Source organism: Lampris incognitus, chromosome 3 (assembly GCF_029633865.1).
Source record: "Lampris incognitus isolate fLamInc1 chromosome 3, fLamInc1.hap2, whole genome shotgun sequence".
In the NCBI taxonomy this organism is placed as follows: Eukaryota; Metazoa; Chordata; class Actinopteri; order Lampriformes; family Lampridae; genus Lampris; species Lampris incognitus.
Window position 1 is genome coordinate 71,020,240 of NC_079213.1, and position 19,122 is coordinate 71,039,361.

The window sequence follows — 19,122 nt, forward strand, 5'->3', positions numbered from 1 at the left end:
TCCAAGAGATGCTATCCTAATGTCCTCGGTGTGAATGAGAGCTTTATTTTAATAAAGGCACACGCTATTCAAAGCCACAGGTAGACAAAGAAAGGCGAGAGGGGGAGAAAAAAAGAGTTTCTCTGAAAATTAAAGTATGTATATAACAGCCTCTGGCTAGGCATCCATCTCTGTCAGTGCTAACCTTTTCTTACCAAGCCCACCGGCAGAACTCAGTTGGGTTTGATTGACTTTTTTTTAATTATTGTTACAATTATAATTTCATATATGACAGACATGAGAGGAGAGTTTTGAAGTGAACTTCTGACGGAGTTTCATTTGATTGGCAGATATGCACTCTGATGTCAAGCAGTGTACATAGTACATGTGCACATGCACGTGTCAGGATTTCTCTGGGCTATAACAAAGCTTCCTTTGTTATAGCCGTGATGGTCCTCGACATGCTTGTGATTGAATACTGATCACAATGCAATAATGTTACAATAAAATTCACAAAACATGTATTAATTAATAATTAATACATGTTTTGTGAATTTTATAATTTAATAATAATAATAATTATAGGTATTATTACATTATTTTATGTAAACATACACAAAAGCAATGTAGGAAAGCACTCGGTCTTACTTTTTGTGTGTGCTCATCTGTGTGGGCACATTTGTATGGGTGACTGTGCCCACACAGATGTGGGCTGGCAGAGTGATGAACAGCCTCCGTGATGTTTAGCCCATATGTCACATTCAGACCGCTCTCACCTCTATTAAGCTAGGTAATTGGACATTGAGCTACCGCTGGATGACCTAAGGCATTACCTCATCCCTGCGGGTCACGTGTGTTTGCGCACGTGTGCACGCAAAGATGACTCATACCCACGGTGGCATGTGGCGCCTTAAAGTCACATTTCAACCTCCGCTGAGCTCCTCTCCAATGACAATGCTCAGTCTTGTCACCGTGAGCCTCGATTTATGAGACCATGCACAGACATGATCACAACCAATATACAATACAATACAGTTCTGAAGTATTTAGTACTCTTTCCTCTGTGTGCCATACTTGACAAAAAAAAATATATCATATACAGAGGGAACAGGTAAAGCTCACGGATGAAGTATACTTTCCAATATCTGCCACACTTTCACACACTCTCTCACGCACACAAACGCCCCTGCTTCTCATCAGCCATCGTCTTACAACTCCGCGGAGTAGGAGACAGACGAGTCGGGGTCATCACTGTCGTCTCCTGTCGGCGTCACCTTAAAGAAGGACGTTAACGTGGGGTCGAGTAGGATACAAGCTGTTTCAACATAAAGGGAAGAGAAAAGCAGAAGATGGGGAACGGATAAACGCAGTCCGTTGATATTAAGATGTCGGAGAGAGTGAGAGATGGATTCCCGTTCCATAGGGCCATGTATGGATGACAGGAGACATCGATGCCTGTCTCTCAGGTGTCTCGCCAACTTACACAAACCCCGTGAGAACTGACCTTAAGCACCGGAGCCTAGTGACAGCCTCATTCTGCTCTGCACATACACTCTCTAAAACTCATGCACACACACACACACACACACACACACACACACTCATTCCGTTGGGGATGTAAAGACCACAGCCACCAGTCCCCCCGAGACATTACCTTTGTGTCTATATCTGTCTGGCTGTGCAGCCATGTGTGTCCATATTGAGGTTAGATTTGAAGTGCTGGCTGTCATGGTCTTCATTGTACACCCCTGTGGTCTGCCAGTGGGTGACCCTGACAGACAGACATACAAGGGCGTGCGCGCGCGCACACACACACACACACACACACACACACACACACCTCCATTTGTTTTATTCCTGTGTTCCTTTAGTGACCTGGCCACTTCCCATTTGTCAACTAATATTACACACACACACACACACACACACACACACACACACGCACATGCAAGTTTGGTTCGTTCTTTTTTCACAGCTATATAGGACAGCCATCATTCCCTGTTGTTGGTCCAGGCTGAAATCCTGAACAATCCTTCATGATGGATCCCAGTGTTTCTCTTAAGGCTTGGTTGACCAGCCGTTGCCTACTGTATACCCTGAACTTGTGTGTGTGTGTGTGTGTGTGTGTGTGTGTGTGTGTGTGTGTGTGTGTGTGTGTGTGTGTGTGTGTGTGTGTGTGTGGTTATCTGTGTGTCTCTTTTCAGCCCTGGGCGTTCTCCAATTTCCTTTGACCACGAGATTGTGATGATGAACCATGTGTACAAGGAAAGGTTCCCCAAGGTATGTAGAAAAACTCACCCTTTACATGAAGCGGAGTGGCTTCAGCAAACATGGTGGAGAAAAGGGAAGAGAGTGGAAAGCCAAGCGAGTGACTCCATTCCGCTCTCTCTTCAGACGTGTGCATGGTATATGTGCCATGAGCTGCCCCAAAGGACAAAAAGTAGATGCACTGTTAAAGATTAAGAGGTTGTTTTCTTTGTGTTCGGTGCTTTCAAACATTATGTACAAGGCTCAGCGTTTTCGGTTTTTATTTTTCAAAGTCATCCAGCATGCCGAATTTCGTCGCAAGAGGACACTGTTACATAACCTCACACGAACAGGAACAACTTTTGGATCTATGGAAAAATCTGGGTATTTTTCGGTGAAAATCGGTAAAAACCGAAAACGCTGAGCCTTGATTATGTAGCATCATGGGCTCACAGAACAGTTTTGTTAGAATTACTAGGCACTGAATATGAAAACTGCATTTTGGTCATACCTTATTATCTGATATAAAATGGGACTCATGTAAAATAAGGTGAGCCTGGGTCCAGTATAACTCTTCTTTTGCATCTTGAGTGCGGGTCCCCACTTTAATGTGTGTGTTTACTCATCTCTCTCTCTCTCCACCTCCCAAAACCCCAACCCCTCCCCTCAGGCGACTGCCCAAATGGAAGAGCGGCTGGCTGACCTGCTGTCCTCCTCGGCCCCGGACAAGGTTTGCCCCCTGGCAGATGGGGTCCTGAGCTTCATCCACCATCAGCTGATAGAGCTGTCCAGGGACTGCCTGGAGAAAAGCCGAGAGGGGCTCATTACCTCCCGCTACTTCTACGAGCTCCAGGAAAACCTGGAGAAGCTCCTGCAAGATGTAAGTCAACATCATCGTCACTTATCTGGTGTACTGTCGTAACCCTTCCAAATAATTTCTTCAGAAAGTAGAGGATTCAGTTAAAGTCTGAAGATGCACTTGATTTTCCAGTTTTTCATTTGGAACTGCGTTTCAAGTTAAACCCAAAATGTATTTTCACTGCCAAAAATATCACATTAAACAGCTAAATTGCATTTTAAAGAGAGAGAAGACTTGCTGCGTTGTCTGTTGAATTATGGCAGTTTTGCTGGAACATATAAAGAGGGATTTCAAAGAACCTTGAGCTGTTGCTGCAGGATGTAAGTTCAACTGCAGCCGTGGTTTGATTAGATTTTCCTCAGTTATGGATGGGTTGGATTCCACAGCAGGGCTTCTGAAACTGTTTCGGCTCTTACTGTAGTTAGGTACTGTATATTGAATATCTGAGGGGTTGATTAATTTTCTGTCACTTGTCGGAGGACCAGGAGAAACTGGTGCAAGATGTGTGCAGACAGGGTGCTCTGTGTCTGGCGCACAGACAGATTGATGGATGGCCTGACAGACGGATAGATAGATGAGTCAGGAATGTATGGATTAAAGATGGACTCTAGGTGTAATGGATAGATGGACAATAAAACGTGTTTGGATCAAGGAAGAGACGATTCAAAAAGTATTTTCGCTAAAGGAATCGGACCAGAGGTGGATAATTCCATATCCCAGATGCTTTGACGAAGACGTCATGTTTATGTGTTCATACCCTCATCGACCCCCTCTGGCCTTACCTAGCCAGCCCACTCGGCTTGGCGTGAGCCAGCTCACTAAATGACGCCTTCCTCGTTCACTCCTCATCAGTACAGCTGTCAGCAGCCTGTGATGTCAGGATGAGGAGGTTGTTGTGACCTTTTTCAACTGTTTGAAAATATAAAAGTGAATGTCTGACGTCCACACGGGACCCGTTCACCCACACCTGCCGCATGCTTGCACTCACCAGCAGTGTTCGCTGAAATAGCACCTGAGTTTTAATCACACAACACAATAGAGCTACATCTGGCTTATGTGTGTGTCTGCATACCTTGGTGTATGTGTATTTGCGAGGCAGTGGTGACATCTCTATTAGCTCAGTTTTCCAGCGCTGGGAGCATGGAGAGTTGGGTGACATTATGGCTCCCAGTGGCCTCATACTGACCTTCTGTTCTATTGGGACATACACATACACACTATCTCTTATTCTGCAGAATACACACACACAGACACACACACACATACATACACACATATCCAACCCTGATTTTAATTTCACACTCCAGCAGTCACCAGGGCTGACGGATGACTCTCTCAGACGAAAAGGAGGGGTAGAAGGAGGGAAGGAAGGAGGGATGAAGGAGTGCAGTAGGTGGGTTTTGGAATGGGAGGGGAGTTGGGTGGTGATTCACACTCTCCGATTGGCTGTTGAAACCCTCCTGCGCTGGTGAGGGAAGACGTAGGGGTGGGGTGGGGGGGGGCATGTTGGTGTATGAAGCCTGTTAGAGTGCTTCTGGAGGGCGTTAGATCTGGTTAGGAGATACCTCTGCTGGAACACACACATCTGGAGTAGCTATGCCCACGCTGTCAATGGAGGCTCGATGACATCACCTACGAGGCTATAATTGGGGTCTTGATTATTTTCTGTTTTTTATTTTGTTTCTCGTTTATTTATTTATTTATTTATTTACTTATTTACTTATCTATTTTTATGGAAACTCAGTTGTGACATGTTGAATACTCCTAGAGAGGGAAGGATGAGGCAGTGAGCAGATGGACAGAGGTTCAAAAATAGCCTCCGCCTTAAATTGTTGATGGGAATTCTTCATTCTTTTGGGGAGCCATGTCTCGCATCTCGTGGCAGAGAAGGTTGGAGGAGGAGGAGGAAGAGTTGCTGGAGAAGGTGATGAGGAGGAGCGAGTGGAAGGTGTTCACGCACATCTGGGAGCAGGAGACAAATGCAGAATTTACAGTTGAGTCCATTTTCTGTTCTGTTCGGATGAGTGTTAGCGACGTGGGGAAGCCTGTCAGCGCAGCCAGAGTGCCACTAAGACCTAGACTGTCTTGCAGTAGTCCCGGCTTGTCAGCAGGTGGGAGTTAGACTCGGGGAGAAGCCGGGATAGTTTTTAAGTTATTGGCTAGATAAATTTGCTCTGCCGAAGTTTTGGGGGAAAAAAAAAACGTAAGCGCTCTGTTGCCTTGGACAGTCAGTCTAGCGCCACATGGTGTTAGTTAGTTGACAGTCTTTGTGAATTAATATGAGGCCGTCATGAGAATCGCAGTGGTTGCTTTTTTATCTTGGAGCACCATTGTTCTGTTTTCAGTAGGTTATGAAATCATGCAACACTTACGTCAAATAGTTGTCAAGTACAAGCAAATTGGATTATTTCTTTTTTACGTTAAAGACAAAAAAAAGAAAAGAAGAGTTCTTCATTTATCTGGTATGCATGTGATGGGTCTACTTTTCTGAAATGGTTTGTCTGGAAAGTGTGCTATTCCAAACTTCTCTACTTTATATTTTACAAGCTGAACTGATTCGTACTTGTTTACTGGTTTCGACTTTTTATGAGGTCTTTTGGTCCCATTCGTTGGTGTGACTTTGTGAAATGGGGGCATTTTGGGGGCATTGTTTTGGGATTATTTGGTAATTAAATGACAATAAGATGTATTGGAAAATCAAAACATGCCTCTAGTCAACAAAGGAGAAGAATCTCTGCAACTTTTTTTCAAGGTTACCGCCGGTAGTTTTTACTTTCTCTGGTTGAACGATGTCTGCTGCCTTGAAAATATTGCTGAACACGTCACTCTTGAAGCTCTGAGAAGCAAGGATCAGGACCAAACTCGTTTTAGTGGCCGGTTTGTGTGATGCAGAGGGTTCGTCACTTGCCTCTTTGTCTTTTGTCCCCACCATTAAACCAAACAGCTTGTTGCTGTAAAGTTGGTCTTATTTGATGCTATTTTAGCATAATAAAGGGCAGTGTCTTTAAAAAACCTCATTAAACTACGTACAAGGTGGAGATCCACAGTTTTACTTAGACCTTTTTGCAATTAGCTTTCAGTTTTCTCTCTCTAATTTTGGTCTTCCCCCGAACCAGATTTTAAACTAGAGACATGCATGCACACATCTCTATCTATCTATTCATTCATTCATTCATTCAGTTTTTGGTCAGTTTTTGGTTCAGTATGAGAGTGGTCTTCTTACTGGTCTATACGTGTTAGTCTTGTGTCTTACTATTTGCCTCATCTCTTTTTCTGTCTGAGGTTGTGAGACCATCAGCCTGAGTCTTCCTGGCTGGCCAGGCCATCCATCCTTTTTATCCAGCCATCCATCCGTTTTCTCGTCCCATGCCATGACCCCATTACAGAAATCACAGGAGGCCCGGTCAAGTCTCTGTCTTCCTCTGCCCCCTTCCAACTGCTCTGCTCTCCTTCATGTCTCCTCCACCTCTCCGCCTCACTCCCTCTTCCCCTCCGCTTTTGGACCTCATCCTCTCGCCCATCTATCCCCGTCGGAGGCCTCAGTGACCTGCCTGGCTATCACCATGGCAACCCCTGTCCAGGCCGTCCGCTGTAAGAGCCCCCGGGAGACCCCCGTTAGAGTCTTCGTGGTCACCTGAGGGAAGAGGGGAAGACACTGTGTCAGCCGTGCTGCTAACTCAGCACCGGTTTTCTGTCAGTGTCGGATGGATGTTGCCAAGCTAATCATCATTCACTCTGATGGCTCTTTTGTGCTGAAAGACACGCATGCATAGGGGTGTGTGTGTGTGTGTGTATGTGTGTGTGTTTGCGGATCACTGAATATCACGAGAAGACTATCAGAACCTATTTGCTACGAACAGAATTTGAAATCACTGGGACTCCTTGACAAGTCTTCCAAGGAAAATGCGCTGTATTGTTTGTGTAGCGTTGTTGGTAATTCTAACTCTTTGGCCCAAAAAACATCCAGATCATCGACGAGTTTGGTATTGCACTTCACAATAGTCACCCAGCACACTCAGTCACATTAGTCATGCTGTGCGGGTATGCAGTCTGCCTCACGTTCAGGCGTGCACACCCCCCCCACACCCCCCGACTAGTTAATTAGCCACTGGGTGGTGGGAGGCAATCCCTCAGCTGTCCATTACTCACCGATCACTGGTCTATACAGTGGCCACACGCATTTATTCTCACATAAGCTATCGCAAACACACACACACACACACACACACACACACGCACGCAACCACGCATGTTTAAATGCATACATTTAACACACGTGTACACACACACACACACATCGTTTTCCCTCTCCGGTGCTTCATTACAGTCATAAATTATTCAGGGTTTGATAGGAGCCCCCGGGACTTTGCTGCTTGCCTAGCTGTCTGTCTGTCAGCCGGGCTGCCATGTCTCTATTAGCCAAACACCAGACACATTGGCCAGGGCATTGTTTATTAACTGCCTCCGCCTCTCTATTAGGCTGCTTTGACACATACACACATGCACATGCACACAAGCAAGAGACCACTCTGCACTGTGCACACTCGCACACATTCTTATACATACACAATGAGACTAAAACCCCCAGAGTGGTGCGTGTTTTACAGTGGAAGTTTTGTTATGGTCTCCCCTCCCTACCTGAACAGACACAAACACTCACACAATGCTCCAACCCAGCCCCCCCCCCAGAAATATCCAGGAGTCGCTTCACATGCATCCCCGTCCAGATACCGTAGCTCGCTGGGCAAATTACACTGTCTGCAAGCTGACAAGACATTACACGGTGGCTGTGAGGGGAGCGAGGCTGAGGTCATTCTGATTTAAATTACCTCTGGTCCCTGCTTAAGTGTGTGTGTGTGTGTGTGTGTGTGTGTGTGTGTGTGTGTGTGTGTGTGTGTGTGTGTGTGTGTGTGTGTGTGTGTGTGTGTGTGTGTGTGTGTGTGTGTGTGTGTGTGTGTACAGTGTTTTGACTCTGGCATCTATTTGCCCTTGCATTCCCTTCTTTGTTTGTGAAGGACAAACAAGTCACAACCGACTATCACAATGGCAAGGTCACGTGCAAGTTCAAGATGATAAGATATTGAAAACAATCACAGATAATCAGGAAATAATAACAATAACTCATAATGTATTTCCTTGGTTTAAATATACATACATTAAGAGATTGTTCATAATGCTGATGCCGCTCATTCTCCTGTGAGATGAATATTCATTCTAAAGACGTTATTTGGAAATTAGCACAAAAAAAAAATTAGTAAAAAAAACTGCTTGTCTGGTTAATGCACATGTATTGGTGAAAGCGTCCCACGGATTTGGGAGCAGTTTCATGAATCTTCACATCATGACCAAGGCTCAGCGTTTTCGGTTTTTATTTTTCAAAGCCATCCAGCATGCCGAATTTCGCCACAAGAGGACACTGTTGCATAACCTCACACGAACAAGAACAACTTTTGGATCTGTGGAAACATAAAATCCGGGTGAAAATCAATTTAAAAAGCTGGGTATTTTTTGGGGAAAATCGGTAAAAACTGAAAACGCTGAGCCTTGATCATGACATGCAATGTTCTTAACACGTAAAGGATTGTACCAGTTTTTGAATTCAAGTGTAACTTCAAATCAAACACATTAAAATGCAAATTAAAATGTTGTCTTATGGTGAAATAATCTGATGTTTATTAATTATTCTTCTTATTAATTATTATATCCTGTGTTCTTGCTGTCTGCTGCGTGTCTAGGCTCACAAGCGCTCGGAGAGCGTGGAGCTGACCTTCGTCACTCAGCTGGTCAAGAAACTGATGATTATAATCGCCCGGCCTGCGCGGCTGCTGGAGTGTCTGGTAAGAGAAGTGGATTGTTTTTCCCCTTACATTTTATTTTTTGTTTTGAATAAATCTGCCATTAACAGCGGTGTATTTCTGCTTGCGTTATATTAAACATCACTTTGGGTGGCGGTATCCAAGGGTGTTTTCGTGAATGGTTGAATAATGTTTTTCTTGTGTTGATCACAGCAGCGCCTCCATAACGTCGCTGTAAATTGAATTACATGTGATTGATTGCACTAAAATGTATTACTCATAGTGCGCAGCTAAACTCCATGCATGGTTAATTAACAGTTTAGAACTTTCCCGCCCGTAGTTTAAAATGGTTCAAGCACAGTGAGTCATTTACGCTGTGGAGAATTTCAAGTTGGTGCTCATGTGTGTAAGAGTCCATGCACACAGGTATACAGTCACATGCACTGCACAGCAGACAGTGCAGTGTTTTATCTACGGACTACGAGGGTTCTGAGCCTTGTTTATCCTTCCTTCCTTGCTTCCTTCACACCCTTCCTTCCTCCTTCATACATCCCCCCTGCATACAGTCCCCTTCTCCCCTTGTTAGCCCCCAAACACGCTAACTGGCTTCAGACGGGGCTAGGGAAAGAAGGAAAAGAGAACAGGGGGAGAAACAAGGAGTGGTTATACTGGAGAGGAGGAGGGTGTGAAGGAAGCCAGGATACTGGGAGCAGTAGGAAACGGTAAAAGAGAGAGCAGCAGGCAGGGTGGTGGTTGAGAAGAGAATGCGACCATGAGATGGATATGGAAGAGGGGAGGACAGAGTGCCTGCCCCGGTACCCATATCTATAGTTGTGACTAATCACATGCAGCCGATGCTGTGACACCATGCTAGATGGCTTTTTTACAAATGGAAGCACACAGATTGGAAAGGGTGGCAGGACCTGTGTTTGTGTGTGTGTTGCACGCATGCTGTATCTGTGCACCTGTGTTTTTTTTGAGTGGGCTGGAGGCTTGTATCACCAATGTGCTCGATGCCTTTGTCAAGGGATATGGTGATATGGGTTCCCGCACTGAGGATGAGGATCTCCTGTACTAGTGCCCATTTATCTGCTGCTTGTCTGGTATTGTTTATCCAAGGTTTTAGTACCCAATTATGATGGGACCTCGCTTTGTCATATAAAAGACTAAATTCGTCAATTTTTGACTCAGAAGCCACCTTCAGAACATTCATATTAAGACTGGTCATAGAAAAGCTTTTACCTAGGGTAGTTACTTACGCAAGTCAACCAGTACAATCCCCGCACTGGTAGTCTATGAAACCATGCACATCACAGCCTGATTGTCATCAACAGAGATTTTAACTTTTTTTTTCTTTTTTGTGGTGCTCTTTCTATCTGTATCTGATTCCTTCCTCTGTAGGAGTTTGACCCTGAGGAATTCTACCACTTGTTAGAAGCAGCAGAGGGCCATGCAAAAGAGGGCCAGGGCATCAAGTCGGACATCCCCAGATACATCATCAGCCAGCTGGGCCTCACCAGGGACCCCCTGGAAGGTATGCTGCAACCCATGTCCCTGTCAGTGCGTCGAGAGGGAGGGTTAGGGGTGGTATGACTCCTCTGTGTGTTTGATATGCAGCAGTCAGTGTTATTGATTTGCAAAGTGTGAGTGGAGTCAAAAGTTATCAATTAATTTAACTGCCCCTATGGCCAATTTGCAGAAAACAGAATTTCTGCTAAAATGGAAGTTTAAATCCAGTTGTCAGTTTGAACTGTATTTTAGAAAGTTAAACATTAATTATAAAAAACTGAATTTGCATTTAAGATCTACCACACGCTTATTCATGTTTTTATTTTGCCTCCTAATGCTTCAACTCATTTGCTATGAAGAAATGGCCCAGCTGAGCAGCTATGACAGTGGAAACCCAGACACCCCAGAAACTGATGACTCAGTAGATGTAGGTATCTAATGTCACAGACCTGTCGTTTGACTGTTAATTATCATCAATCTTTCTCCAGAAACTTTTTCCCATTGATAGCCATGTTATTTTGTTGTCTTACAATGTGATGTGTGTGCGTGTTTGTGGTTGTCTTTGCGTGTTCCAGAATCGAGGCACTACAGTCCCAGCACCACCACCACAGACCAAAACCAAAACACCTCGGGAGGAAGACTTTGAGAATATCAAGCTCATCAGTAATGGAGCCTATGGGTAAGAAAACCTGTGATGCGCCTCTTGAATTATTAAAAATGTTCATTATTATCTTTTCTATATCATACCTTCTGTATGAACCGGAGAAAAATGTTGGCACTTCATAGTTTGTCTTACTTGAAGTGGTTTTGTCTTGATAAGTCTATCCTCCTGTGTAAATGATCTAAATTCATCTTAACCTAATTTTTTTTTTTACATTAATCTTATCGTTCCTGCATCTCGCTCCCCTCTTGCTCTCCAAAGCGCTGTATTCTTAGTGCGCCACAAGGAGACAAGGCAACGTTTTGCCATGAAGAAGATCAACAAGCAGAACCTGATCCTGAGGAACCAGATTCAGCAGGCCTTTGTGGAAAGAGACATTCTGACTTTCGCGGAGAATCCCTTTGTGGTCTCCATGTTTTGCTCCTTCGAAACCAGGAGACACCTCTGTATGGTCATGGAGTATGTGGAGGGTAAGGAAGAGGAATTATGAGAACGCGTGCATTGGCTTCTTTGGAATGTCTGCTCGCTGTTCTCTTGTAATGTTTTGCTGTCTCTGTCTCTTCACCTCCTTTTGTCATACCTAGTCCCGTGTCGTCTCTGCCACCTGCCCGTATCTCTCCTTCTCTGTCTTTCTATCACGCGTTATACCTGTCACACACACATCACATAAAGTGACGGTGCAGCTATATTTGTGTTGTCTCTAGGCGGTGACTGTGCCACGCTGTTGAAGAACATAGGAGCCCTGCCAGTAGACATGGCACGCATGTACTTTGCTGAGACTGTCCTAGCACTGGAATACCTGCACAACTATGGCATCGTACACAGGGATCTCAAACCTGACAAGTAAGACACTTATAGATAATGTATGCACTCACACACGTGCACATGCAGTCATTCAGTTTCATTTACATTAATTTACATTACATTAATACCAGTATTTTTTATCAGTCCGATATATCAGAATGTACATTGTATTATTTTATACACACATTTAACAGTTATTTGCGCCATATGAAAAGGTGATCTTATGAGAATTATGAAGACATGAATTTGAAAAATAGAATGAGGGATCTGACTAAAGGATTGTCCAGTGAAGTCCCTCACCTCCAAACTAATCACATTTTATAGCGTGCTGCCATCTTTTTATTTAAATTCAAAACTGTGAGCATTATATAGCTCTTGTAATGGATGTTATTTGTTTACCAGACAGACATAAAAGTGGACATTAAAAATTGCGGGGAGTGGAGTTAAAACACTCATGTTTTGTTTTATACATGTAAAATACACCAGAAACCATTACTGGTAATGACAAATAAAATTCTGAAAATTATTTGGGCAGCTAGCAGAAAACAATAAACCCAAAATATGGCGACAGAAAGAAAGACCAACATTTATAGAGACATTAATTAAACACTGGAAAAGCAGACAAGAGCCAGGGAAAAGGATCTGTGGACACATCCTAGTAAGACCAACTGAAATCCACAATGCCCGTAACAGTATTTACATCTCAGCTGTGTGAATAACACCCATGTTGACCCTTTCTCCTCCATCCTAAATAAAAAGAAAGTAACAAAAAGCATTGGTGTTATTTTCAATTGCTGTTAAAAACCTCTTAAAGGTATTGTCATTTGATCATTTGTCAGTTTTGTCGGGGTTTTTTTCTTCTTCTTGCAGTCTCCTCATCACGTCCATGGGTCATATCAAGCTGACAGACTTTGGTCTGTCCAAGATCGGCCTGATGAGTTTGACCACTAACCTTTATGAAGGACATATCGAGAAAGATACAAGAGAGTTTCTGGACAAACAGGTACTACACCTACACAACGGTGTCCCAACCAGGAAGCGAGCTGTGTAACTGCTTAGCTTTGACACCAGGGCGACCGATACATGCAGGCTAGAATGCCTGGCTGAAGTGGGTTTTCTTACTGGTGTTCATTTTCCCACCTGAACACTCAGTCCAGTGTGTATCTAAAATAAACAAACCTTTTTAAAAAGTGTTTTCCCATATCCATATCCCAGTGTTTGTTTCTATAAACAGAATAAGCCCCAACCTTTCTGTCTGACCTTAAACATAACGTATTTCCTGGTAATGTTAATATTTAATTTGAGGAAGCAAATCTGAATCATTGGAGACTTAAAAAGGTAAATGTGAAGCTGTCGATTTTTTTCTTTTCCATGTGGCAGTTAGTTTCAGTGCTTTTTTGTCTCTAGAGCAATTTTCATCTGTTCATATTTACATCTACAAAGCTTCTTAGGATATGTGGGAGTTTTACGTGGGTTTATTTAACATGCAAGTTAGTTCAAGCTCAGAGTACAGATATGAGTGTGTGTGTGTGTGTGTGTGTGTGTGTGTGTGTGTGTGTGTGTGTGTGTGTGTGTGTGTGTGTGTGTGTGTGTGTGTATTTATATATATGTATGGCATATAAATGTGCTTGGGATGAGTTGTTGCCTCAAGTGAAGGAGTTCAAGTATCTCGGGGTGTTGTTCATGAGTGGTGGTAGGATGGAGCGGGAGATTGGAGATTGACAGGTGGATTGGTGCAGCCTCAGCAGTAATGCGGGCGTTGTACCGAACCGTTGTGGTGAAGAGAGAGCTGAGCTGGAAGGCAAAGCTCTCAATTTACCAGTCCGTCTTCGTTCCAACCCTCACCTATGGTCAGCAGCTTTGGGTAGTGACCGAAAGGGTGAGATCGCGGATACAAGCGTCTGAAATGAGTTTCCTCCGTAGGGTGTCTGGGCTCAGCCTTAGAGCTAGGGTGAGGAGCTCAGACATCCGGAGGGAGCTCGGAGTAGAACTGCTGCTCCTTCGCATCGAAAGGAGCCAGTTGAGGTGGTTCGGGCATCTGATTAGGATGCCTCCTGGGCGCCTTCCTTTGGAGGTTTACTGGGCATGGCCAACTGGGAGGAGACCCCGGGGTAGACCCAGAACTCGCTGGCGGGACTACATGTCCAATCTGGCCTGGGAACACCTTGGGATCCCCCAGGAGGAGCTGGAGGGACGTCTGGAGTGCCCTACTTAGCTTGCTGCCACTGCGACCCCACCCCGGAGAAGCGGCTGATGATGGATGAATTAATGAATATATATATATATAAATAAAGATAGACGTAGGAAAACTTTTAATTAGAAGCAGTACAAGCCTGTTTCATGTATAACTTTGTTAAAATAAACACTCAATGGTAGGGAAAGTGCTCAACAAATAAGGAGCAAAATAATCCAGTGAGTCAAGTAAATTCTTTATGAGACAGTACAAGCCTGTTTCATGTTGATGATGAAACAGGCTTGTACTGTCTCATAAAGAATTTACTTGACTCACTGGATTATTTTGCTCCTTATTTGTTGTGCACTTTCCCTACCGTTGAGTGTTTCTTTTAACAGAGTTATATATATAATGTGTGCGTGCGTGCGTGAGTGCGTGTGTATGTATATTTTTTTTCTCACATATATGAAAAACAAAATAGTTTTACTAGTATGACTGACATAATTGATGCTGTTCACCTTTCTTAATGTCTCCATCTGTGCTGACAGCAAGTGTCTGTGCCTTTGTGTAACTCCAGGTGTGTGGCACTCCTGAGTACATTGCCCCAGAGGTGATTCTTCGTCAGGGCTACGGGAAGCCAGTAGACTGGTGGGCTATGGGCGTCATTCTTTATGAGTTCCTGGTGGGCTGCGCTCCATTCTTTGGCGATACCCCAGAGGAACTATTCGGACAGGTCATCAGTGGTAAGTACCAGTAATGGCAGACATCTAGACCAGGACTCTCCCACATGTAGTGGCTCACAGCATCACAATTAACAAGGTTGTGTGTGTGTGTTTGTGTGTGTGTGATGGTGGTGGGGTGGGGATAATGGGATCCCAAATTATTCCAGTGTAATTGGTGTCCAAAGCTGCATAATGCTGTAGTGGCATTTCCAAACATTTTAATTGTTTGCTGAAAAAAATAATGTTAACAGCTTTTCCAATATTAACCTGCAAAGGAGCCTGAAAATGAGCTCAACATCAAAAGTTCGTTATTGAAAACCGAGTCCCATGATTAAAAAAGTTTGAAACCTGTCTTGCACAATGCCCATTGTCTAAAATAGGTACTGTTATCTCCGTATTGTATCAGGAATATGTTGTGTGTTAGCCTTAGGGCATCCAGGAATGGAGACCGCACAAGATATGATACAATCGTTAGAGGCAGTGGAGAGATAGAAACATAACTCCATGGCAAAAATGCAGAGGCATGACTTACGAGAGGCGAAATCGATTTTGATTTTCCTACCCCGTTCCTTTTCCCTTTGATTTCCCTCTGATGAAAGGGCTAATCAATGATCATAAACTCCTATTGATTCTCTGACTTTTTTATGAGTATGTGAGTCTGTCTGTCCGTATTTATGCCATGTCTTGTTAAAACAATGGGGCCTCCTGGGGCCTTGCATTTGTTCTTCATTGGTAGCTGCCTACCAGATATTGGTCTGTAGGAAGAGAAATCCCTTTTTGGTCTTTGTTCTCAGTGGTCCCTGTATTGAACGTAGTAACCTTAGTGATGAATACAGTACTTATCTTTATAAACTCTGTGTGTTTAGATGAGATTATCTGGCCAGAGGAGGATGAAGCTCTGCCCCAGGAAGCCCAGGATCTCATCTCCAAACTCCTGAGACAAAACCCACTGGAAAGACTGGGAACAGGTGAGACACATGCATGTATACATGCACACAGTTAACACAAACACATACACACATGCCATTACATTAAAGTATTCTTCAAATGGCATATGTTGTGGTAGGATTAACATTGATAACAAAGCACTAGTTTTAGTTGAGTTTCAACTCATCATCTCTCTCTTGTCAATGTTTCCCTCCCTGTCCCCGTTCTGTCATTCTATATTTCTTTCCCCTCTATCACTCCCCCGATTCTCCTCCTAACCCCTTCTTGTTCTTCCCCTCCCTCCCTCCCTCCCTCTCTCTTGCTCTCTGCTTCCTTCTCTCTTCCTCCCTTGCTCTGCCTTCCTCCCACTCTCCCTCTCTTTCCTCCCTTTAGGGAGTGCATTTGAAGTGAAACAGCATGGCTTCTTCACTGAGCTGGACTGGAACAGTCTGCTGAGGCAGAAGGCAGAGTTTATCCCCCAGCTGGAGTCTGAGGACGATACCAGCTACTTCGACAGTACGCAACTCAGGCCGGCTGGCTTGTTCTCTGTCTCTCTCTCGCGCTCTTTTTATCTGCGTTTCAATTACATTATCTCTCATTGTCTCTCTTGCTCAGTCTCATTCTTTGTCTACACATACATCTTTTGTCTCTGGGTGTTCATGTCTGCCACTTACTCCTGTTCTTTCACCATACACCTGTGTTCACATGCACCATCACCATCACCATCTTCCCCGTAAATCTTTCCGCTCAGTTAACTCACTCTCTCTCCAACTCATCCATCATTCGTCCCCAAGGCTTGTATCAATATAGCTATAAGGCTATGGTCGACTCAGTACGGAGCCAGCTGTTGTGTAATTGATTTTTGACTGGCATTTTTGTTCACCAAAGTATAACGGAAGTGCAGAGTAATTAATAACCGCAATCTCATAAAAAGTTTTAGAAGATTCTGCTGTTGGTTTGGCTTTTTTATTTGCTTCACAGATCATCAACGAATACAGTAAATGATTTCATAAGAAGCTGTTTTTATGTAATGCATACCTCACTGGAGTCTGTCTCCTGGCTGTCTGCTTGCAGCCCGTTCAGATAGGTATCATCATGTGGACTCTGAGGAGGAGGAAGACACCAATGATGACGAACATGTAGAAATACGACAATTCTCCTCCTGTTCTCCCCGTTTCAGCAAGGTACATGCACATGAATACAGATACGCACATTCAAACATGCATGCAAAAACTACTCATGGATTCTGTGATAATCGAACAATGGATGACAGGTGAAGTAATAGGTGAACAGATAGTTACGCCAACGCTGGAGAAAAATAAAATTGTAAGAGTCAAGTTTGTTGCAGCTACAAAAACTTTATGTGCTTGTGTGTGTGTAGGTGTACAGCAGTATGGAGCGTCTTTCCCTCCATGAAGAGAAGAGGACCCCCCCACCCACCAAACGCAGTCTCAGTGAGGAGGGAGGAGAGCGAATCGACAGCCTCAGTGGACTCAAATCCAGAGACCGCTCCTGGCTGGTGGGATCTCCAGAGATGTGAGTTTTACCTCCATACTGTATTGTTCAGCTTTAATCGTTTTTCCATTGCCATTTTAAATTCTCATTGACGGCAATGTTCCCATATTTCATTGCATTTGATTTAAGATCTGACATTGAAAGGGTATGATAGATGGGTGTGTCTTCAAACTTGTCAGTCTTACACGGACATTATTGACATTCTAATTCAAAGGTACTCAAAGTCTCAAATACAGCACAGCAAGACACAGGAACAGATGCGATGACGCAAATTAGGCTTCTGGTTGTCTAGCAGAGCAGTAGAATGTCAGATCAAGTGTGCGGCCCTCCATTTCAGTCCTGAGATGTTCAACCAACCATCCATCCATCCATCCATCCATCCATTATCCAAACCGCTTATCCTGCGGGATGAAAAATTTATTAAAATCTTTTTTCCTGTATCCGTGTTTATATATATATAATATGTGTGTGTGTGTGTGTCCTTCCCCAGCCTGCGTAAACGTCTGTCTGTTTCTGAGTCATCCCATACGGAGAGTGACTCCAGCCCCCCATTGACGGTACGGAGACGCTGCTGTTCAGCTATCATCGAGATGCCGCGCTTCGCCATCTCCTCTGAGGAGGAAGGGTCAGGTGGCCCACCTCAAGGTAAACTGGTGGGGAAAAAAACTGTGCTGACATTTAATGACTTTTGATGGTCTTGTGTGGAAAATGTCTGTTTACATTGGCCCAGAAATGTTGCTCGAAATAGGGCTGGAGTTCAGAATCTATTATTGGTCAGGAGCTCTTTCTTTCTCATTGCTGTTTGCTCTGTGGAAGAACTACTAAACCATATAATGTCAATGTGCAATTTAATTTATCAACTGCTAACATAAATTCCCAGTGTTCATTTTCTTTGGAACACGTTCTGCTAGTCAAACAGTCTGCTGTTGTGAGAATGTGCTTCTTCTCCAAAAGTGTATTTTTAAAGTTGTGACGCTAAGATACCTAACCTTATCCAAGTAATTCAGATTTTCTTTTCAGAGTTAAATTATAGAAAATGACCTGAGGCCGTATTCATGAAGTATTTTATCTTTACACTAAGAGTGTTCTGAAATAGTACTAAAAGTTCCTTCTTACAACAGATTAAAGACGCTGCTGAGACCAGCTTTTACCAAGGAACTGGGTAAAGCCTCAAACTAAGAGGAGAGGGTGGTGTTGGCCCTGTTGCTATGGATGATGATGTGTTTCATGAACATGCTGTCTTACTATGCCCACAGTGATTAGTTGACAGGGGATAGGTCTGTGCTAGCTAATTCTTCTGGAAAGAAAAACTTCCGGAGTTTGGATCAGATTGGTTCCTGAGACACTGAAGGGGATTCTGACATGGTCCATACAGTAGACTGTTTAACGTGTTTGGTCGGCTGCATCCACAAAATACCTCTACTAAGGTGGCCAACTGAAAAAGGAAAACAAGAAAAATAGTCCACACACATTTAAATACATTTAAATTCTCCCAATTAAATTTATTCTGTCGATGTTTTCACCAAATGTGTCTTTGTTGAGACGTGAGCAACAGACCGTGGACTGGACAGTAGACAATTCAGTGACGGGAGGCATGAATCAGGTTGCCACAGTCAAATAACGAATTCGTTTGTAAAGAAAATGTAAGTGGTTACACACATGAAATACATAATGATTACATACGTGAAATCAGAAGTGGAATACTGGCTTGATCAAGTAGGCTTTCTTTTCAGGCAGTCGATAAAGTCTCTTAGGCATGTAGCACCTCCTAATAATCATGGGACTGGCAATATAGGTTTTTAAATGCAACCTTTTCATTTGCCTTAATAATGTAGAATGACCATGGCTGATGGGAAAGAGCCAGACATATCACCACACAACATAAATGGAAACCATATTGGATGCAAGACCAGGTTTTACTTCTTTCACAA

General features: G+C 43.7%; 1 protein-coding gene across 1 annotated transcript in view; it reads left to right on the forward strand.

Moving 5' to 3' along the window:
- mast2 (microtubule associated serine/threonine kinase 2) overlaps window positions 1-19,122 on the forward strand; it is a 228,622-nt gene that overhangs the window by 196,434 nt on the left and 13,066 nt on the right. The window contains exons 10-24 of the mRNA XM_056277837.1: window positions 2,184-2,259; window positions 2,897-3,106; window positions 8,821-8,922; window positions 10,282-10,414; window positions 10,749-10,816; window positions 10,965-11,068; window positions 11,312-11,520; window positions 11,755-11,893; window positions 12,725-12,857; window positions 14,605-14,770; window positions 15,616-15,717; window positions 16,070-16,192; window positions 16,751-16,860; window positions 17,058-17,212; window positions 17,682-17,836. Of these exons, the coding sequence (XP_056133812.1) occupies window positions 2,184-2,259; window positions 2,897-3,106; window positions 8,821-8,922; window positions 10,282-10,414; window positions 10,749-10,816; window positions 10,965-11,068; window positions 11,312-11,520; window positions 11,755-11,893; window positions 12,725-12,857; window positions 14,605-14,770; window positions 15,616-15,717; window positions 16,070-16,192; window positions 16,751-16,860; window positions 17,058-17,212; window positions 17,682-17,836 (1,985 nt within the window). The remainder of the gene's footprint in view (window positions 1-2,183; window positions 2,260-2,896; window positions 3,107-8,820; window positions 8,923-10,281; window positions 10,415-10,748; window positions 10,817-10,964; window positions 11,069-11,311; window positions 11,521-11,754; window positions 11,894-12,724; window positions 12,858-14,604; window positions 14,771-15,615; window positions 15,718-16,069; window positions 16,193-16,750; window positions 16,861-17,057; window positions 17,213-17,681; window positions 17,837-19,122) is intronic.